Source organism: Tursiops truncatus, chromosome 1 (genome assembly GCF_011762595.2).
Source record: "Tursiops truncatus isolate mTurTru1 chromosome 1, mTurTru1.mat.Y, whole genome shotgun sequence".
Taxonomy (NCBI): domain Eukaryota; kingdom Metazoa; phylum Chordata; class Mammalia; order Artiodactyla; family Delphinidae; genus Tursiops; species Tursiops truncatus.
This window is the reverse complement of record NC_047034.1, coordinates 140,906,745-140,930,671: the sequence shown is the minus strand read 5'-3', so window position 1 is coordinate 140,930,671 and position 23,927 is coordinate 140,906,745. Positions and strand designations below refer to the sequence as shown.

At 33.7% G+C, this 23,927-nt stretch overlaps 1 protein-coding gene across 4 annotated transcripts in view; it reads right to left on the bottom strand.

Annotated features, from left to right (window-relative positions):
• The window catches only part of NRDC (nardilysin convertase), a 91,423-nt gene that overhangs the window by 32,510 nt on the left and 34,986 nt on the right, over nucleotides 1–23,927 (bottom strand). For 3 of the 4 annotated variants that reach the window (XM_019937820.3, XM_019937819.3, XM_019937821.3), the window contains 6 exons: nucleotides 13,348–13,421; nucleotides 7,894–7,989; nucleotides 6,711–6,833; nucleotides 4,714–4,771; nucleotides 2,879–2,952; nucleotides 1,422–1,491 (listed from right to left, as the gene is read on the bottom strand). In XM_019937820.3, coding sequence (XP_019793379.2) covers nucleotides 1,422–1,491; nucleotides 2,879–2,952; nucleotides 4,714–4,771; nucleotides 6,711–6,833; nucleotides 7,894–7,989; nucleotides 13,348–13,421 — 495 coding nt within the window. The remainder of the gene's footprint in view (nucleotides 1–1,421; nucleotides 1,492–2,878; nucleotides 2,953–4,713; nucleotides 4,772–6,710; nucleotides 6,834–7,893; nucleotides 7,990–13,347; nucleotides 13,422–23,927) is intronic. The other variant, XM_033866853.2, reaches the window with a different exon arrangement.

Below are 23,927 nucleotides of genomic sequence, written 5' to 3'. Positions count from 1 at the left end.
TATTTGGTAACTCTGGAGGGAGAAACACTTGCTTCTTTGTAAAAATATAAAATCGTTCCCCCAAAAGCTAATTTAGTGGGAGTTCACATATTTGGGATAAGCATCAGGTTAAAACAAATATACAGTTCATTAAGAAAATAATAATAACTGAATCAAAACATACAGAAATGGTAACAGTCTTTGGAAAACAGAATCACGGATGACTTTTTTCTACTTTTCAGTAGTTTTCAAGATTTCTACAATGAATTACCTTAGTAATCAGGCAGAAGATAAACAAGGCTTTGTTAATTAACAAGAAATGCAAAAAATGGGAAAAATGGTATACATAGTATAATTCTATTTCCATTAAAAAAGACATGTTTTATATTCATTATTTTAATGTCTGAAGGATATATATGGAACTATTAATGTTGGGCATATCTTTGAGGACAGAGGAGAAGCAGAGTTTTACCTTTTACTTAATACTCTTTTGTCCTCAACATTTTACAAGCATAGTACTCTTATAATATAAATTTAAAACAAACGGAATAAACTTTTAAATATGCATATAATCATTTTAACACGTTTTGGGATACTCTAACATAACTATACAACCAATGGACATTACTTTTTCCTATATTATCCTTGCACTAAAAAAAAGTAAGTAGACAATACACACATTCTCTGCTTTCTCACTGGAGGCATACTGTTCTTGTTAACTTCATGGGACTTGATTGTTAAAAGCATTTTTTACTGAGCTTAAAGCAATACACATTACTTTTCTTTCCTTCTGCTTGTGTGTGTCTCTTCTTGGGTTTGTTTTGTTGGTTAGTTTTAGAAACTTAAGTTAAATTTTTATCAGTTCATTAGCATTTATTTCTAATGAGAAAAGCATTTGTAGCCATTGACTGATCCTTATCTTTAAGGAACTTCTTAGCCCATGTATATTGCTCATGTAAAATAATTATATAATAAATTGAAGTGTTTTCCTAATTTCTAAAAATCTGACCTAACTCATTCCCAACTCAAGTAGGTCCTTGAGATTTATGCTGTAGTTGTATTTCAGGCTCAAAATTATTTAACTTTACTTTTGACAAGATCGAACTAAATGGCCACCACTGACAAATAAATCATAAGCTAACATATATTTGTACTCAAAGTGCTAAATAAAATAATTACAAAAGTTAGCATTCACACTAAGATACTTAACTTCAAAGACTCAGGAAAGGCAACTAATTATAAGAAAACTCTAGCTTTTATACCCAAGAAGACATTAAAATATATAGCAAAGGCTTGAACAATCCAGGAGTAGTGAGGTCCTAGTTTACCATGTTACCTGTGTTTATAAATCCGGAATGCCCAAATTTAAACCATTTAGTATGCTTTTAAAATATGATTCTCACTCAGTATCTAGTGGAGTAAATTTGCCTTTGAACTCTTACCTGTAATGTTGCTGTTGAGGGGGAAGTGCCCATGTGATGGTCAGAGCATGAATTTTTCTGATTGGAACAACTGAACAAAAATATTTTTCAGAAGAACAGATATAAGTGTTTCTCTATAACTTATATATACTATGTTACATGAAATTTTTTAAAATTCAATATATTTCATCCTCCAATAAGCATGGGAAAGTTAAATATAATGCAATTATTATTTCAAGTTGCCAATTTTCCAATTTGAATAATGCAATTTTTGTAAATTTCTTTTCAATTTGGTTTCACAGATAGAGAAGGCATGGATAAAAGAACTATGAAAATAGGCAAGCCCCTAAAGATGGATCCCTTCTTGCAAGAACGGGTACAGGACTAGGAGTCAGGAGACCCATGGCTGAAATCCAGCCCTACTACTATCTTGCTATCTGTGTTTATACGACCTTGAGAAAATCACTTGCATTTAACTCATTCTGAATCTGTTATGGTATGATGAGTGGGGTAGGCTGAAGTAACTCTAAGATTCTTCCCAGTGCTTCCCATTCTTCTACGATTCTTTGAAGAGAAAATCTACAGCCAGGAAGAATACAACCAAAAATAAGTTGTCTCTGGGAAGAGTCACCTTAGATAAAATGAAGCCAGCAGCAGATAAAGAGTGTGACAAAAGTCATTGGTCAGAGAAAGGGAAGAGGAAAGAGACTGGCAATGGGGTGAAGGAGAAGAAGGGAATAACTAGGCAATTAGGAGAAAGAAAAAAATCTGCCATGATAAAAAGAGCAAAGAAAGAGAAATGGTGAATTAGGAATGTTTCTGCAATATTCACTATGGGCAAACTGTTAAATAAGTTATAGCATAACCATGCGATGGCTCATTGGGCAGTTATTACAAATATAATATTAAATGAAATAAGCAAGAGATAGAGTGTATATATTTTATAATCTCAACTACATTAAGAAAATATACCTACAGAAACTCAAAAGGAAATCGCCAAAACCACTTCTCTGGATGGTAAGATTTAAGGGTAACTCCCCCCACCCATTTTTTTTTTTTTTTATACTAAATCTGCCTTCATTTAACAAAAGTTGGTTTTATAATGAAGATAAAAGGAAATTATTTCCAAAGTGTTTTCCCATCCTCTATTTTTCTCTTTTAAAGGCAAAAAAGAGCAGAATATAGATAAAAACAAAATAGGAAAGAAACAAAAAACCAAGAACGAAAGGGAACAAGAAGAAAATAGGGAGAAAGCATGAAACAGACTCAAGTAGCATTAAGGTGCCAAACCAATGAAACTGCTACTAGTTAGTGGCCTGCTATCTGTCACTAGTTGGATTTCCACTGTCTACTCCCTTTCCAATCCAGCTGTACTTTCTGTTGTATTCTCATTTTCAAAGAAAATTGGCAGCCTCAGTTAAGTTTTAGAGAATGTGCTAAAGTTATTTCAAACAGTTTTAAACCTTTGGTTCACGAACCTCTATAAAGTTTGTTAAATGCTGGTGTGTCAAATGGATCCGTTAAATGGCCAAAGTTTGGTTTGGGTAACCCACTGAAAATAAAACAAATACATTAAAATTTAATTGGCAAAAGCCTTTATAAGCAGTATCTTTAGGGATGCCTAAACTGATAGGTTTTTATAGTCTATTCTACATACTCCTGGCTGAAAAGCATTCTAGGCATAAGCGAATAGATGGCAACAAAGCCACAAAATCCTGAACTACACAAACTATTCTTAACCTCAGCCCCAATAACTCAAATACTTTTAAAACTCAAAGGAGACAGAAAACAATGAATTGAAGGGACCTCCCCTCCCAATATTTACTGTCTCTATCAGTCCCATCCAACTTCAGTTCTCCTCTTAATACAAAGCCATTTCAGAAAGAAAACTTACACTAGAGATATTTTTTTAATCCAAGAAATATACATGGAGAGATTCTTACATATAAAGTACAATATTAGGCACTGTAGTATTTGAGAAACTTGGACTCTTCCTTCTAAAGGCTTCACACCTGGTTGAATATATTGTAACTAATATTTCTTCTAAAATATGGTCAGTATGAATCAGTATTAATTACCTAGAACACTTTTTAACCCGTCTGATTAAGGAACCAAAGTTCTTAGTGAATAATATGTAAAAGCACTTTTTTTAATTTAAAATTCTTATTAGGAATTGATTGACAAGACCTAATGAATCCGCCTATTCAATATACCTCTGATTTTATTAGTAAAGTTTCACAGTGAAACACATTTCAATCTGCCATTTGACATTTCCATAGCTAATACTCATTTCTTATCAAAACAAACAAACAAAAACAAATTAAATAACCCCATAACTTTGGCATGGCTTTCATTATCTTAATTAGCATACTTAAAAGTATTGCTAATTATCAACAGAAGTTTACATAAAGCCAAGATAATAATAACCAATCTGTTGTTATTACAAATTATTCCAACATTTTTAAAGCTAATTTTTCTTTCATCAATTTAAAACGAATTGTCTTGGAATGAAGAACTGGAAAGAGTCTAGCTTACTCACCTGATGCAAGAAAAAATAATCTGATTTCATTTAGTTTACTAAAATGCAAACTGCTAAGAGTGGGAAGAGACACTTTGCTTGAGAATTAAATTTTCTGTATTCTTTGCAACAAAAAATGTAACAATAAAGTATCTTTTAAATATTTGTATTATTTTGATGAATTTGAGGTGGACAAAAAAATAGTAGCTTTCTGAACTAGAACCCTACATCCAATTTCTAATAAAAGGCAATTTGATTCAACTACAATATATGCAATAGACTTTTCAGGCAATATGTAAAGTCAGTCATCAACTACGAGATTATTTTGTTTATGGGGAAAAAGCATTCCAAGTTCCAAACAACTGACTTTAAAAAACAAACCTTCAGAACTTAATTTGTTCTGAGGCAGGGGATACGTATATGTATATGCTACCTCTCAATACAATATTTGCTTTCATATCATAATTTCAAGCACTATACATAGTAACAGAAAAGCTCTGAATAAATGTAAAAGGAGGCACAAATTCTTCAGAGTTACTGCTTACTATAAGTTTATAAGCTTGTAAGTTCTGAACTACAGAAACTATGGGATCTTTGGTTATCTTAGTTTTCCCACTCAAAGGCTGTGCAATCTTGCTAAACTACTTTAGTTCTTAATATAATCACCTGTTTAAAAAAAAATAAACTAAAAGCAAAAACCTCTGGGATTCATACGGGAAGATATGAATCTTTAACTCTTTAACTTTAGCCTCTTTAACTCTATAGATGTATGATTTATGAAAATAAATGTCTTACTTGTTTGGTATCTGAGAGAAGATTTCAGTCACCCACTTTTCTAAAGTATCCAGTGTTTCTTCGTGGAGAGGGCAGGAAGGAGACAGGGAAAGGCAGTGTTGTTATTAAAGGTAGAAATGCAATTATATTTCTCACAGATCTTTAACTATAAAACAAAGGAATACTTTAGTTTGGGCATCACTTGCCATTCCTTAATCAGTAATAGGAAAAATAATATTTAAGAAAACCTTGAGACACATATAATTTTGTTAAGACTCCTTTATTCTTTCTCCCTGGCAAAGTTAGAAAAAACACACAAGTAGAAAAAAAAGTTTTTGTTTATCATTAGGCTAGAAGAAGGACCAAGAGATAAAAATACATCAATCATCCTCCTACCCCATTCCAAAACTTACTTCCTCTAGGAAGGTTTCTCTTAACTAACCTACACTACCCTTCTCAGCAGCTCATCAGTCCTATTATACTCCATTTACTTTACATTAATTTACACTTGCTGTGGTTTTAATATATGTCTTCTTAGGCTGATATGATTTCTATCTTCTTTTGATTATTTTCTTATATTTCATAAGAAATTCTTCTGAAATTTCTAGTAAAACAGGAGATCTAAATGAAAAAGGAAACCTTTTAGCTTTATCCCAGTGACTCGTTACCATCACTGGATAGTATTTGTTAGTTTCACCAGCTACATGACTTTCACTAATTCTCAAAAGAGATGCCCCAGTATATAAATACAAGATGCAAATTAGACTAATCAAGTTCTGAATTTACTCTATACTATTTATACTGATATTTAACTCTTAAATGATATAATAAATGCTGAAGCTCCGAAATCAACTGACTCTAGATTGGACAAGGTTTTCTAATCAAACACGTGGGGCTTATTTTAGAAATCTGCAACAAGCGTTAATATGCTCATATTTGTTATCACAGAAGAGAATGAAAAAGAATCAATACCTAGTTGAAGAAAGGAGAATCACATTAGGGTGAGAGGATTAGTTTTTCAAAAAGAAATATACAAACTATAAGGTATTGACATATCAAAATGAACAGTTCAGCAAATGACTGACTTTGAAAAACAGCCTAAGGAGATTAAAATATAAAGAAAACAAAAGAAAGGTACTATGATTTCTTTAATGAGAAAAGCTGACACAACATCATTTTCAGTAATGATAAAAGAAGGAAACGAGCAGAGGTATTGACCAGTATTATTACATTTAAGATACTTCTGCTAGCATCACCATGACAGACTTCAATTAATCATGCCATTTTACTGAACCCTATGTAAGGATGAAAAGACAAACACTGTGCCCTTTAAGAGTTTATGATTAATACAGATTAAATGCAAAACCGGAGATAACAGTGGCAGCAGCCAAATGTGGCTTAAAAGGCCAATTCATGGGACTTCCCAGTGGCGCAGTGGTTAAGAATCTGCCTGCCAATGCAGGGGAAACGGGTTCGAGCCCTGGTCTGGGAAGATCCCACATGCTGAGGAGCAAACTAAGTCCATGTGCCACAACTACTGAGCCCGTGTGCCACAACTACTGAAGCCCATGCACCTAGAGACCATGCTCCACAACAAAGAGAAGCCATCGCAATTAGAAGCCCGCAAACTGCAACGAAGAATCGCCCCCGCTCGCCGCAACCAGAGAAAGCCTGCACACAGCAATGAAGGCCCAACACAGCCAGAATTAAATAAATAAATAAATAAGTTTATTAAAAAAGAAAAAACAATTCATGATCAATCAGCACATTAATACACTCATAGACTAGCCTGGAGTTAAGACCTATGTCTATAAAAGAAAAAACATTTGCCTGAGAATCAGATGATTTTTTGCTTCCCTGAGCTTTGCCTCTTCAAATTCTGATTTTCTTTAGTTCATATTAGGATCAAGCACTAAAGTATTGTAAATTAACAGTGAACTGCAACATTGATACGACAGACAAATCCTAAGAAAGCACTATTTCCAAATAATTTTAAGGGCCATAGTAGACAATATTACCTTTGGATTGAACCACTAAAGTCATGTAATGAGCAGAATAGTAATGCATCCAGAATTCTCTCAATCTAGCATGTGTATCAATATTATTCCTTTTTGGTTCATGTTTGAGAGTCTCAGCATTTCCTATAAAATGATGGAAAAGATTATAGAAATAACTAAGTTTATTAAGTCTCCACACTGACAATGCATCCTTTGCTACTATATTTAACTAATGAAATAACCCAAGTGACTCACAATATTGAAACAGTGTATAATAATAAGACAAAAATTCATAAGAAACAATTTCAAAGTATATTTTAACACATAAGGAATTAATCTCTAGTTGGCAATACCTTAACAACAGTAATTGCCTTAAGCTTCCTTTCTTAATAATTAGTCTACTATCAGGTTTTATCTCTTTATTATTTTAGTAATATTCTGTATAATTCTTAAAAATAAACCACATAAAGCAAGGATGACATACAAAGTGTATATAACTGTACAAACAAGCAAATCATCCTTTGAATGAAGTACCATTTAGATCAACTCATTCCAGATTCTACTCTGTGGTCAAGAGGATTAATATAAGGCTATAATAACTGAATTCTAACACTAAGAAAAAGCCATAATAACTGAAATCTAACACTAAGAAAAAGCCATTATGAAAAACCAGATACCATTTAAACAGCTTAACAATTAAACAAAATTAGGTCACAGCTCAAAAGCTACTAGAGAAATTATTGCTGAATCTCTGTTGATAACTGGAAATGTCAGGCTGGGGAAGAGCACACACTTTATAACCAGATAAACAGAGGTTCAAATCCCATATCCACCACTATCATATTTAAGAAAATTAACTTCTCTGAGCCTGTTTCTTTATCTTTAAATGGAGATTATAATGGTACGAAGCTCATAACATTGTTATGATGATTGAATGGGATAATTCATGTAGTGTTAGCAGAGCATCTGGCACCCAGAAAACATTCAGAAAATGTTAGGTGCTATTCCTCATATATCCAATGTTAGAGAACCAAATATAGGCATGCTGAACTACTTTCTATTTGAAAAGCTTCCTACCTACCCTAAAAGGTAAAAGGTACCTAGCTACCCTACCTTTATAACTTTCCATTCTTTATAAACTTTTCATATTCTCAATCTTCCTTAACTAGAAAACATGAAATAGATGAAGTATTTAGTATCTTACCCCAAAAAAATTTCCCCATAGGATGTCCAGGTCTAGCAAGGCTTCCAAACAACATTTCCTTTCTGTTTGCATCAGAGGGTCTTGCAAGTTGATATTCTGTCAGTTTTAAGGAAACACTTTTAATAAAATGAAATTCAGTATCTTGCTTTATTATCTGGAAATTCAAGCTTAAAGAACTGAAAGTAAGGAAGTAACAAAAATTAATTTTATGAATAAAGTGTAGTAAGACTGAAGCAGGGAAACCAATGATCTAGGACAAGTTCTATGACTTAACACATTCTCTAACTTTGGGTAGTCAATTCACCTTTCTAGAGATTTTCCCTTATTTTCAAATGAAACAGGCAGTTAATAATCTGAAGGTTATTATTGTGAGAACTAAAGTATTGCCTGCCATATCAGTAAACAAAAGATGTTGCAGCCATCAAGCCATCACATTACAGCCACAGGGACGGTGCGCCCTCAGGAAGCTCAGGATGAGAAAACATGGGATACTGGACCCAGATAGCTGCGGTGCCTATCAAAGGAATGATTTCAGTGAGCCCAGACTCTTGCATCTCCCCGTACATAGAAAAGCGCTAAATTCCTTAACTTGAGATATCTCGGTTTCTTTTATTAACAGTAATCTTCTGATGTTCCGACTACCTGGTCTTTTGTTGCAAAAAAATCCTATATATCCTAGCTCCCCCGCTTGCCTCTTTGGAACAGTTTTCTCAGCATTATCTGAGATGCTGTGTCCCAGGCTTGAAGTCCTCAGAAAATCCGCCAAATAAAACATAACTCTCAACTTTTAGGTTGTGCATTTTTTTTCAGTCAACAGATGCTATATCCAAGATCTTACTGATGAAAGTGCCAAGAAAATGTTAAATCAAACTCCTTACTGTCTGGGAACTTTGTCATATATATTGTTTAAATCTCCTCCAAAGCCAACTGTGTTGGTAATAAAGTATTAATGGTTAAAAACAATCACTTTGAAGTCAGAAGTATCTTGTCTAGAATCCAAGTTCTGCCATTTACTAAGCTATACAAGCTTGACAAAGTTATCTAACTTCCCTGATTCTATTTCTCATTTATAGAATGGAGTTACAAGTACCTAGCTCACAGGATTCTTATAAGAATTAAATAAGATATATTCCTTCAACAAATATTTACTGAACATCATGCAGCAGGTACTACTAAAACTAGCTGCTGGAGGCAGAAGGTTCAGAATCAAAGCAGAGGCAAGATATCAGGCTGAAGAGTTAAGAAACAATTTTTGAAAGAGCACTTCTAAGCCTCAGTTTCATTGTATGTCAAATAAGGATAATGGAGGTAATAATCATAACAATGCACATAATAAGTGCTCAATAAATGTTAGCTATTTTGGGGGGGGGCTTCCCTCGTGGCGCAGTGGTTGAGAGTCCGCCTGCCGATGCAGGGGACACAGGTTCGTGCCCCGGTCTGGGAAGTTCCCACGTGCCGCGGAGCGGCTGGGCCCGTGAGCCATGGCTGTTGAACCTGCGCGTCCGAAGCCTGTGCTCCGCAATGGGAGAGACCACAACAGTGAGAGGCCCACATACCGCAAAAAAAAAAAAAAAAAAATGTTGCTATTTTTTTTAATCATAGGAGTAATGGTAAGGCATTACAAATGTTTAATAAGGAGAGTAACATTATCAGATCTGGACTTCACTAAGTTCATTCTGGTTGTAAATGTGGAAGCAAAAGTATAGACAGGGAAACTGATTAGAGGCCATCACTGTTATACTTGGTAAAGAGAGTGGAAACTAAAGTGGTGACAGAAGAGATGGAAAGAAGCAAAAGTATATTCAATAAAATACTTCAGTTATAAGCCATGAAGTCTAAATCAAAGATGAGACAGTAAAAAATATATACATTTATAATTTCCATACCTGGAAAACATATAGTAAAAAAATATATACATAGCTTCAACAGAGTAAATTTTTTAAATCTCTGTAAAAATTATGAAGATATGGCTGTAACACAGAAGAAACAATTCCATTATTAAGGTGACAGGCTGAATAATGGCTGCCAAAGATGGCCACATCTTAATCTCCAAAACCTGTGAATGTGTTACCTTATGTGGTAAAAGGAACTTTGCAGTGTGATTAAATTAAGGATCTTGAGAAGGGGAGATTATCCTGGATTATCTGGGTCCCAATGTAATCATAGGGTCCTTAAAAGAGAGAGGTAAGAGGATCAAAGACAGAAGATATAAAGACAGAAGCAGAAGTCAGATAGCAAAGAAGATTCTACACCCATGGCTCTTCAGATAGTGAAAGGAGCCATAGTCTAGGAAAGTAGGTGGTATCTAGAAGGTGCAAAAGGCAAGGAAACAGATTATCCCTTGGAGGCTCCAAAAGGAATGCAGCCCTGAGGAAATATTTTAGACGTCTGACCTCCAAAAGTTTAAGAAAATAAATTTGTTTTTATTTTAAGCCTGAGTTTCTGGTAATTTGTTACAGCAGCAACAGAAAACTAATGGAGTAGACATATAAACATACCTACAAAAAGTGATTTAGTACCTCCTACAACTGATAAAAATAGAGTATAAATACTGAACACTTAGAGAACACACTCAACCACTTGATTATATAAAAGAAGTCTTTGGCCATATCCTCAGTCTCAATTACTAAGGTACAATATGCAGGCAATTAAACATGCTTATGTAAAAGTATGAACAATCATTAAAATAAAGAGCTAATCATTAAAAATAATTTTTTTCTCTATAATCTTCTTTTAGCAATAAGTTAATCCCATTTTAAAACCTACCCTGTGGACATTTATGAGCTTCTGTGATTAAATGTATTCAAGAAAATTATAAAACACTGAACAGACCTATCTGCATTGTGCAAATAAATGCTTATAAATTTGTGTGTATAACCACTCCACTGAAAGATTAGACCAAAAACAGATTGTCGATGCAGGGCATGGTGATAAAGTAACGAAGGTAAAACAAGATAATAAATTAAAAACTCAGGAAAGAATCTCTTCCATAAGCAGGTGGAGAGGAATAAAGGAAAAAGAAAATGAAAAGATGATTCTACCAGGATAGCTGAACTTCCTTTCAACTCCTCTCACATTGAATGGGCCATCCAAGCATGCAGGCAACTAAAAACATGCGAATGAGATGAGAATGATAGAATAAAGACTATCACATCTGAATAGAAGAAAATAACATCTGATTATTGAGCTTTCAAAAATAGATCTCATTATTTGCAGATATTGATTTTGGAAAAAAGAAAAGCTAAGATGTATGAATATAATACTGACTTAGACCTGGCCTAGAGCTGTTAACTCTTAATGGTCTGCATACTATACATGTTAACATGTAAAACTGTTAAACATTTTGTGGTTTTAGCCAAGATAAATTTATACTGTGTTCACAATAAATATCAATATCTATCAATGTATAAATATTGAGTCTCCAAATGATCTTGTTGTATGTTCATAGAATCTGAACTTAGCTCTTGTGTTATTTATAATATTCTGATGTCTTATAAATGCAAATAAAAGAATAATATATCATAAACAGTATGCTAAAAAGCAAAACTGGCTAATGAATACTAGTTTATTACACCAGTTAAAATTTAAGACCTCTCCCATCTCCCTAATCTCAAGTAAATCCTTCATACTTAGAAGGTTAAGTAACTAATGATATATACCTAGCTATTTATATCAGATCACAAATTGAAATCTAGGTCTCCTATCATCAAAAACAAACAAAAAAACAGAGCCTTTAGCTTAAGTTCATCTTAAACCAAAACGACTTACTGTATGCAAGTGTGTGTGTACATATCATATATCACATATGTATGTATATATATATATATTTCTGCATAATATTCAAAATATAATAAAACATATTCTGAATTAAACTTGTAAAATTAAATTAGACGTTTAATCTTTCTTTTTTGGCCGCACCGCACAGCTTGCGAGATCTTAGTTTGCCGACCATGGATTGAACGTGGGCCCTGGCAGTAAAGTGCTGAATCCTACCACTGGACTGCCATGGAATTCCCTAGATGTCTAACCTTTTTTTTTTTTTTTTTTTTCAGTACGCGGGCCTCTCACTGTTGTGGACTCTCCCGTTGCGGAGCACAGGCTCCGGCTGCGCAGGCTCAGCGGCCATGGCTCACGGGCCCAGCCGCTCCGCGGCATGTGGGATCTTCCCGGACCAGGGCACGAACGCATGTCCCCTGCATCGGCAGGCAGACTCTTAACCACTGCGCCACCAGGGAAGCCCCGTCTAACCTTTTAAATGCCAATTTCGACCCACTCTAGAAACTGTATAAAGAAAAACACACTTGAAGGAATTAAAGACACAGAATATAGTTCCTAGGTCCCAAAAAGTAGGGAAGGCTTTTGGAGTTTTCCTTAGTTATTTTGGTTTTTTATGTATTCAACAAATACTTATCTGGGCCTATGAAAAAACAGACACTGTGGGTAGGCAAGTAACAAAAATGAAGAAAATAAATCCTTGATTATAAGGAGCTACTAGAACCAGGAGGAATCTAACTCCATTCCACCCTCTTTTACAAATAAATTGAGGGCCACAGTTAGTGACATTTCTATAAGTAAAACACAAGTTTGCTGACTTCAACACAGTTCTTTCCAGCCATCTGCAGTTTATTCAGCCTAGTGAACGCAATGTGATTATTAGAACTAGACAATCAAGCCAAGAGGGAAAATGCTACAAAGAGAAGAACTAGTACAGAGACCTGGCCTCTTCAGCTATGCAAGCCAAGCCTAACCTATGTGAACTAGAAATCCCCCCAAGTCTACTGTTACATGTTTCTAATACTAAAATAAGGAAGCAGGGTTAATCTGCAGTGGTGCTATTTACTGGTACTTTGTAATTAAGGGATATGTGCAGCACAGTTCTCTAATGAACCTGCACCCTATAGAGACACACAGCCTTCCTTACGGTCTTCAGTATTTAAATCACAAAGATAAGAAAAACTATCAAAAAGTAAAATTAAACGCATTTCCTGTTCAGTTTAGTTTCTTCATCCATAAACATACCACGATTGTTTTCAGAACTACAGAAACTCAACCCACAAAGCACTGACACACAGAGGCAACAAAAAATAAGCTATTTAAATATCAGGATGGTGCTTAAAATAAAGTCTCAGAGAAAATGCCTCTTCATACAAAAAGAGTATGTGAACTTTTAAAGTTTTAACACCCAGTATTAGCTTTAAGAATCAGGCTCTTATCCTGCAAAAGGTCAGTCACTGTGGTAAAACCCTCAAAAAACAAAGGCTAAAAAATCGAAAATCTACCATTCTTTGACTTATTTCAAATATATACTGAATTAGACATTTAATGGCTTCAAAAATAAACATGACATATCTATTTTAACTTAGCCCTTTATAATATAAAGAGTGACAAAGAATAGTAAATGTGCTAAACGACTGGATCAATGAAGGAAAAAGCAGCAAGACATAAAGCACTTACCACTATCAACAGCTTCAACTTCCCGGTCAATTGCATCTCTGATCATTAGTGGATGGATGAAGAATTGGGCCCATCTGAAAAAAAAAAAAAAAAAAAACTGTTTGGTAAAAGCTTTTCATCAGTCAACATCTACTTTTTTAATTAAGAAGCTTTACTAAGATGGAGATTTAGTTCATAATCATGCATATAAAACCTAAACAATACACAGCATTTCTAGATTTTAAAGTCTACAAACTACCTTTTTTCTATTATGAAATATAATACCCATACAGAAAAGTATTATATATAAAACATGGGCATATAGACTATAAGGTAAACACCTGAGTGGCCACCACTCAGATCAAGAAATAGACCACTGTCAGAACTCTAGAAGAACCCAGCACCCACCTTATCCTCAGAGTTAATATCATGAATGTTACGGGTATCACTTCTCTGCTTTTCTTGATAGTTTTACCACATATATATGTATTTCTAGGCTGGTGTTTCTTGATCTTTTTTTTTTTTCCATTATCAATCCTAAGTAGCCTTTTCAGAAATTTTCTTCTTATCACTCCCCTATGACATTTTTACCCACATATACAATCTGTTTACATATTTTATGTGTATCTGTGATTTTATAAATAAAAAGTATCTGAGGCCTACTTTTTTTAACTTTTTAAGTTAAATTTTTTTTTAATTAATTAATTTATTTTTGGCCGCGTTGGGTCTTCGGTGCTGCACGTGGGCTTTCTCTAGTTGCGGCGAGCGGGGTCTACTCTTCATTGCGATGCACGGGCTTCTCATTGCAGTGGCTTCTCTTGTTGCGGAGCACAGGCTCTAGGTGCACGGGCTTCAGTAGTTGTGACACACGGGCTCAGGAGTTGTGGCTCGCTGGCTCTAGAGCACAGGTTCAGTACTTGTGGTGCACAGGCTTAGTTGCTCCACAGAATGTGGGATCCTCTCAGACCAGGGATTGAACCTGTGTCCCCCGCATTGGCAGGCGGATTCTTAACCACTGCACCACCAGGGAAATCCCAAGTTAAAATTTTAAAGGCTATTAGTATTTCACTTAATTTTATAACTGTATTTGCTGTTTAATGTAATATATTCCTTATATAAATTGTGATGATCAAATTACATATGCAAATTAACAATTTATATAATAACAGCAATGCAATCAAGTTTTTAAAAAATTAAACTCATTTTTCCAACAAAACACATTGAAAAAATTAATTTCCTACAATATTTAATAAACTTTGAACTTTTGCTTGCTCTGAGAAGAAACTTTTAATTTAATTAGCTACTAGATACTCATTAAAATATTACTGACATTTTTTTCTTGTCGGTACTTAGTATAACTAACGAAGGAAATAAATAATAAAAGGAACTAAATAATGAAGGAACTAAATAATAAAACAGAATATTTTTATTTAATTCTAAAAATCAAAGTCACACACAAAAGCAGAGAGAGGATCAAACATAACATCCACAAGGCAGCCAATGGCAACCAACTGACACACACAGACCACCTCTAGTGATGACTTCAAGATCAGTCATTTGAAAGTCCTCCAATCATCTATCCACCACAATTTTGTACCCCTGACCTTGCAAACACTCTGCATATCTTCCACAAAGTCAATGTCAGAGTAAATGGTGCTCAGGTGATATTTGAGAAAACTCAAAAAGAAATCAAACACTAAGATTTTGCAGGTAGGGTTAAGCTTTGGAGGGCCACAAACCATTATAATATCAAATGTTTTTTCACCTTCAAGACCAATTTTTGCCACCAAAAGAAACAGTATGAACCCTGCCAAGAATGCATGTTCTAGACAATATAGGTTCATTTTGAACTTCATATAAATGGATATATAGTGATTTATTTAACTCAACACTCTTTTTAGTAGTCATTCATGATGCTACATGTGGCTGTGGATCATTTATTTTCATTGCAGTAGAATATTCCACTGCATGAATTTATTCATCCATTCTACTGCTGGTGGACATTTGGGCTGGTTCTGGGTTTGAACCATTACAAACAATGCTGCCATAAACATTCTTATAAATATGTACCACGGCACATGTGCACAAGTTTGTCTAAATATATACCTGAGAAAGGAACTCCTAGGTAATAGTATATGCATCATATGTTCTACATCACTAGGTAATAATCAAACTTTTCCAAAGTGATTGTGCCCATCTACACTTGCATCAGATCATCCTCCAATCCTCTACAACATCACCCTCACTTGGTATTGTCAGACTAAAATTTTCTGCAACTTTTAGGAGGATAGTTAAATCTCATAATGGTTTTAATTTACATTTTCCTGATTGAACATTTCATATATTTATTAATAATCTGAATTTCTTATCTTGTAAAATGCCTGGTTAAGGGTTTTTTTCTATTGGGTTGTATTTTTCTTATTGATCATAATAATATATATATAATTATCCATTTATATGATATTATCATATATAAATTATGTTACATACAATTACATATATAATCTAATAATTAAATCTCTGGTAGTTATTCTAAATATAAGTCCTCTGTTAGTTACATGTGTTGCAAATATATTCTCCCACTTTATACTTGCTTTTCTCATGCTCTATGTTATCTTTAGATGAACATAACGTACTATCATTTTTCTTTATGTTTTGTTTTTGCATCTTGTTTGATAATCCTTACCTAAGGCTAAAGTCAAGCTTACCTATAAAACTTTTAATTGTACTTTTCACTTTTTGGTCTATAATCCACACTGAATTGATTTTTTTGTGCATGTTGTGAGATAGGGAGTCAATTTTGGTCTTGCCTTTATAGAAGCCCAACTGTCTCGGCATCATTTTTTTAAAAAGCCCTTTCACCACTGCTCCATAATGCTCCTATCAAAAATGAAGTGTCCACATATGTGTTGGTCTATTTCCATTCCAAGAAATATCCTGTTCCATCATCTCTTTGTCTAGCCCTCTGCTAACACCCTAATGTCCTAATTACAAAACAAATCTTAATATCTAGTAGGTCAAGTCCTGCTACCTTGTTATTTTTCCAATTCAAAAGTATCTTGTCTATACTTAGCCCTCTGCATTTCCTTATAAATCTTAGAGTTAGCTTGTCTATTTAAGACTAAGTAAATCTTCTGAGATTATGGTTGCGATATCACTGAATCTGTACATTAAATAGGAAGATTAATGTCACTAAAAGAAAAAAAAGGCTTCAGGGAATTCCCTGGTGGTCCAGTGGTTAGGACTCCGGAGCTTCCAATGCAGGGAGCACAGGTTCGATCCCTGGTTGGGGAACTAGTATCCTGCATGCCGTGCAGCATGGCCAAAATCAAAACAAAACAAAAAAACAAGGCTTCAAATCCATGAATAGTATTTCTCTCAATTTATTTAGGTCTTTTTAAATATCTCACAATAAGGTTTTAATATATTCTCCATGAAGAGGTCTTACACATAATTTTTGGGATGATTCTTGAGTGTCTGATTATTTGTGTAGCTTTTATAAACTTTTTCTAAATTTTAATTTCTAACTGTTGCTGATACATAGAAGTTGTACTTTTATATGTTAAACATAGTATCATTTTTATCATTTTTAATTTTTGCATATCAAGCTATCTCACTAAATTCTGTTAATGTTACTAATTTTTATATGTAGAAGATTTTAGATTTTCTATGTTCACAATCATATCATATGCTTTGACAGTTGTGTATTTTGCTTATTTTTCTTTCTTGCCTAATATAATAGAATGATGAACAGAAGCGATCACAACCCGTATCTCTGTCTTGTTCCTGATCTCAACTTGGAATCTTTCAAGGTTTCACCATTAAATATAAGGTCTGGTTTAAACTATCAAATATCATATTGAGAAAGCTGCCTTATACTCTATTTGCTAAGAGCATCTTTGTGAATAGATACTGAATTTCACCATGTGATATTTTTCTACATATACTGAGACATGGTTTTTCTCCTTCAATCTGACAATGCGATGAACAGCACTGATTTTCTGTTAACCCTACCTCATATTTCTAAGATGACCCCAACTCAGTACTGCTATATCAGCCTTTTTGTGAATCTGGTCTATATTTTTTCTTATATTATACTTTCTTAAATCAAGGTCATGCTACCTTCATAAATGAGGGAGGAATTATTTCTTCCTTCAATTTTTTGTACAACTCTAAACAAGTTTATTTTTGAGAAGTTTTTATTACTGACTAATTTTTTTAATGATTATAAGAGTATGAAAACTTTTAAATTATAATTTCTCTTATGTGGGTTTTATAAATAATATTACTAAGAATTTGTGAACGCCATCTAGTTTTTTCATTTACTGGAATAGGTTGTTCAAAATACCTTATTGTATTTTCAATATCTGCCAATATGTCTTAATTCTTTTCCATTCCTGATATTTGCACATACTCTTCTTTCTCCCTGACCAGTCTCATGAAATGTTTACCTATTCTCTCAGTTTTTTCAAACCAACATTTAGCTTTCTTGAAACTACCATATGTATATTGTTTCTATTGAGGAATAATTCACATACCACAAAATGCCCTTTTGAAGTACATAATTAAAGGGATTTTACTACATTCACAGAATTGTGTAAACATTACCACTGTCTAATTTCAGAAATTTTTCATTAACCCAAAAATAAACTCTGTACCCATTAACGGTCATTCCCCATTTCCTCATCCCTCCAGCCCCTGGCAAGCACTAATCTGCTTTTGGTCTCTATGGATTTGCCTATTTTGGACATTTCATATAAATGGAATCATACACTATGGGGCTTTCTGCATCTGGCCTCTTTCTCTTAGCATAACGTTTTCAAGATTCATTCATGTTGTATTACTTACCAGGACTTCATTCCCTTCTTATTGCCAAGTAATATTCCTTTGTATGGATGTGCTACATTTTGTCTATCCATTCATCAGTGGATTGACATTTAGGTTGTTTCCACTTTTGACCTATTATATATAACACTGCTACTAACACTCATGTAGAAGTTTTTGTGTAGATATATGTTTTCAATTCTGTAGAGTATGTATACTAAGAGTGGAACTTTTGGGTCATATGGTAACTCTATGTTTAACTTTTGAGGAAGTTTTCTAACTACATTTTCTAACACAGCTGAACCACCAGCAATGTACGAAAGTTCCAATTTATCCACACATTCACCAATAATTGTAAATGTTCTTCTTTTCAAAGTGGTATCTCATTGAAGTTTTTTTTTCTAATTGAAGTATAGTTGATTTACAATGTTGATTTCTGCATACAGCACAGTGACTCAGTTATACATATTCTTTTCCATTCTGATTTATCACAGGATATTGAACATAGTTCCCTGTGCTATAAAGTAGGACCTTGTTGTTTATTCATTCTATGTATACTAGTTTGCATTTGCTAATCCCAAACTCCCAATCCTTCCCTCCCCCACCCTCCTACCCCTTGGCAACCACAAGTCTGTTCTCTATGTCTGTGAGTCTGTTTCTGTTTCGTAGATATGTTCATTTGTGTACTATTTTAGATTCCACACATAAGTGATATCACATGGTATTTGTCTTTCTCTTTCTTACTTCACTTAGTAATGATATTGCTGCAAATGGCATTGTTTCATTCTTTTTTATGGCTGAGTAATATTCCATTGTATATACATACCACATCTTCTTTATCCATTCATCTGTAGATGGACATTTAGGTTGCTTCCATGTCTTGGCTATCGTAAACAGTGCTGCTATCAACACTGGGGTGCATGTATCTTTTCAAATTAGTTTTTGTCTTTTCCGGATATATGCCCAGGAGTGGGATTGCTGGATCATATGGTAACTCTATTTTTAGTTTTTTGAGGAACTGCCATAATGTTTTCCATAGTTGGTGGGAATTTATATTCCCACCAACAGTGTAAGAGGGTTCCCTTTTCTCCATACCTCTCCAACATTTATTATTTGTTGACTTTTTAATGATGGCTATTCTGACCAGTGTGAGGTGGTATCTCATTGTAGTTTTGACTTTCATTTTCCTAGTGGCTAAGATGTTGAGCATATTTTCATGTGCTTACTGGCCACCTGAATATTTTCTTTGGAGAAATGTCTTATTCAAATCGTTTGCCCATTTTAAAACTGGGTTATTTGTTTTCTTATTGTTGAAACTAAAAGTTTTATATATATTCTGGATACTAGCACCTTAGCAGATAGATGATTTGTAAGTATTTTCTTCCATTCTGTGAGTTGTCTTTTCACTTTCTTCATAGGACCCTTTAAAGCAAAAAAGTGTTTAATTTCAGTGGAGTCCAGTTTATCTAGTTTTTCCTTTGTTGCTTCTGCTTTTGATGTCATACCTGAAAAACTATTGCCAAGTCCAAGGTTACGAAGATTTATGCTTATGTTCTCTTTAGAGTTTTATAGTTTTTGCTCTTACACCTAAGCATATGTCTCAATTTGTTAATATTTGTATATGGTATGAACAAAGGATCCAACATCATTCTTTCGCATGTGGATATCCAGTTGTCACAGTAGCATTTGTTGAAAAACTATTCTTTCCCATTGAATTGCCTTGGCACCCTTGCAACTGACAATAAATGTAATGGTTTATTTCTGGAGCCTCAATTCTATTCCACTGAAGTATATGTCTATTCTTATGCCAGTACCATGTTGCCTTGATTACTGTAGATTTGAGTAAGTTTTGAAACTGGGAATATGAGTCCTTTAACTTTGTTCTTTTTCAAGATAATTTTGGCTATTCTTGGTCTCTTCCTTTCCATATGAATTTTAGAATCAGCTCATCAATTTCTTCAAAAAAGACAGCTGAAATTTTGATAAGGACTAAATTGAATCTGTAGACCAATTTGGGATGTATTGTCATCTTAACAATATTAAGCCTTGTAATCTATGAACATGGGATGGCTTTCTATTAATTTAATTTGTTCTTTAATTTCTTTCAAAAAAATTTTTGTGGCTTTCCACAAACAACTCTTGCACCTCTTTTGTTAAATTTATTCCTAAGTATTTTATTCTTTTTAATGCTATTGTACAAGGAATTTTCTCTTAATTTCATTTTTGTATTTTTCATTGCTAGTGTATAAAAATACAACTGATTTTTGTACAATGATCTTGATCCTGCAACCTTGTTGAACTTGCTATTAGCTCTAATAGTTCATTTGCGGACTCTGTAGGATTATCCATATACAATGAGTTCCTATTATTTGTGGTAGTTATGTTTTCTAAAGTTGTCATGACTGCTGAATTAGCGAGTATTGAATGACTGTCCTAAGAGTAATACACATACACAGATTATGATCTTAAATCCTAAAGGTATCTCATTCTAGTTGATTCTCTTTTATTTCACAAAAGAGAAAATGAGGTTCAGAAGTGTTAAGGAAACTGCCTGAGGCCACTTCCCCAGTGGGTACCAGAGTTGGGACTCAAACTCCATAGAACTGGCTCCAGAGCCAGAGCTTCTCTTACTATATTGTACTGTCCCTTATCCTCTGGTCATTTCTGTATGAAAGCTGAAACAAAAAGGTAGAGTGTTGCCTTTTCAACCTCAGCTGAGAAGGTGTGTGTCAGGCAACTCAAATTTTTCACAACAATTTTCAAATTTTTTCCCAAATTTTTCACATGTCCATGAATGACTAGAAAAGCACTGCAAGTATTCATTTTGGAGTTACAAATAAATTTTAGTGAGTAGGTGAATTCTCCACAAATAATGAGAATCATCTGTACAAGATTATGCCATCTGCAAATAGAGATAGTTTGACTTCTTTTTGAATCTGCATGATTTTATTTCATTTTCATGTCTAACTGCTCTAGCTAAAACCTCCACTTCAATGTTGAATAGAGGTGGACAGTGCTGATATCTTGATCCTAATCTTTGGGGAAATGCTTTCAACCTTTCACCATTAAGTATGATGTTAGTTGTGGGTTATTCAGATACCCTTTATCAGGTTGAGGAAGTTCCCTTTTATTCCTAGTTTATCAAGTGTTTTATAATGAGAGGGTGCTAGATTCTGTTACATGTTTTTTCTGTTTATATTGAGATGAATTTTGGAATGTGTTTTTGTCCTTTCTTCTATTAATATGGCATATTATGTTGATTGGGTTTTGTATGGTGAACTAACCTCGCAATCCTGGGATAAATCCCACCTGGATTGTGCATAATCCTTTTTATATGTTGCTGGATTCAGTTTTGTGGTTTTGTTGAGGATTTCTGCATCTCTATTCATAACAGATACTAGTCTGTAGTTTTCTTGTGCAATGATTGTCTAGTTTTGATATCAAAGTAATACCGGCTTCATAGAATGATTTAGGAAGTGTCCCTCCTCTTCTATATTTTGGAAGAATTTATGAAGCATTAGTGTTAATTCTTTAAATGTTTGGTAGAATTCACCAGTGAAGTCACCTGGGTCTATACTTTTCATTTGGTAAACTCTTGATTACTCATCCAATCTCTCATTACAGGTCTATGCAGATTTTCTGTCTTCTTAAGTCAGTTTCAATAGTTTTGTCTTTCTAGAAATTTGTCCATTTCGTCTCAGTTATCTATTTGTTGGCATAAAATAGTTCATAATATTCTATTATACTCTTTTTTATTTTGGTTAAGATCATACTAATGTTCACTCTTTCATTCCTCATTTTAATAATCTGAGCCTTCCTTTTTCTTGGTTAGTCTAGCCGAAAGTTTGTCAATTTTGTTCATCTTTTCAAATAACCAACTGTTGGTTTTATCTTCTATTGTTTTTCTATTCCCTATTTATTTCCACTCAAATTTTTATTATGTCCTTCCTTCTGCTTACTTGGGTTTAGATTGCTCTTCTTTGCCTTGTTAATTAAGATGGAAGTTTAGGGTCACTTGAGATCTTTTTTAATGGAGGTGTTTACAGTTATAAATTTCCCTCTGAGCACTGGTTTTGATGCATCCCATAATTTTTGTATGTTGTTTTCATTTTCATTAGTCTCTATTTTTTAAATTTCCCTTGTGATTTCTTTTTTGATCCATTGATTATTTAGGGTAAGGTTGTTTAATTTCTACAGATTCGTGAAATTTCCCAAATTTCCTTCTGTTACTGATTTCTGATTTCATTACATTATAGCTAGAGAACATACTCTGTATAATTTCATCCTTTCAAATTTACTAGGAATAAATTTATTTTATGACCTAATATATATCTATGCTGGAGAAAAATACATGCTGCACTTAAGAAGAATGTGTATTTTGCTGATTTGGGGTGAAGTGTTCTGCAGATGTCTAGTTAGTTTATACTCTTGTTCATGTCTTCTGTTTCTTGTTGATCTACTTAGTTTGTTCTATCCTTTATTGAAAGTGGGATATTTACATTTGCAACTATTATTATTTGTGTATTTTTCCCCTCAATTCTGTCAGTTTTTGCTTTATGTATTTTGAGGTTCCTTTGAAAGATGAACTTATGTTTATAACTGTTATACCTTCTTGATGAACTGACCCTTTTATCATTACAAAATTCCCTTGTCTCTAGTAAAAAGTTTCATCTTAAAGTCTTATTTTGTCAGATATTAGTTCAATCACTCCAGCTCCCTTTTAATTACTATTTGTATGTATATCTTTTTTCATCTTCTTATTGCCAACCTATTGGTGTATTTTAATCTAAAGTGTGTCTCTTACAGACAGCATTTATAGCTGACGCATGTTTCTTTCCCCAGTCTGCCAGTACCTTGTCTTTTAATTGAAATGCTTAACCTGTTTACACTTAACTTAATTACTGATAAGACAGGATTTATATCTTCCTTTGCTATCTGTTTACTGTAAGTCTTATGTCTTTTTTCCCCTCTATTCCTCCATTGCTGACTTCTTTTTGTTAAAATAGATATTTTCTAGAGTACCATTTAAATTCCCTTGCCATTTCTTTTACTATATTTTTTGAGTTATTTTCTTAACTAACATCTTAACTTATAACAATCCATTTTGAATTAATACCAACTTAACTTCAGTAGTATACAAAAACTTCGCTCCCATATACCTGTTCTCTCTCCCTTCCTTTGTGTTATTATTGCCATACAAATGATGTCTTTATACATTACATGCCTATCAACACAGATTTATAATTTTTGCTTTATACAGTTAGTTATCTTTTAAATCAGATAGGAAAAAATTACAAAAAGTATATTTATACTTTCTTTTGTATTTACCTATATAGTTAGCTTTACCAGTATGCTTTATTTCTTCATGTGGATTTGAGCGTCCTTTCATTGCAGTCTGAAGGACTCCATCCATCTAGCATGTCATATAGAGAAGATCTGCTAATGACAAACTTAAAACTTGGTTTTTAACTCATCTGAGATTGTCTTAATTTCTCCATTTAGAAGGATATTTTTGCTGGATATAAAATACGTGGTTTGTAGTCTTTTTCTTTCAGCACTTTGAATGTGTCATACCATTGCCTTCTTGCCTCCATGATTTCTGATGAGAAAGCACCTGTTTACCTTACTGAGATTAACTTTTATGAAAAAAGCTGCTCTTCTCTTGCAACTTTCAATATTCTTTTTACATTTGGCTTCTGACAGTTTGATTATAATGTGTCTTATTGTGAATGTCGTTGTTGTGAATACCACTGTGTTTATCCTTCTGGAAATCCTTG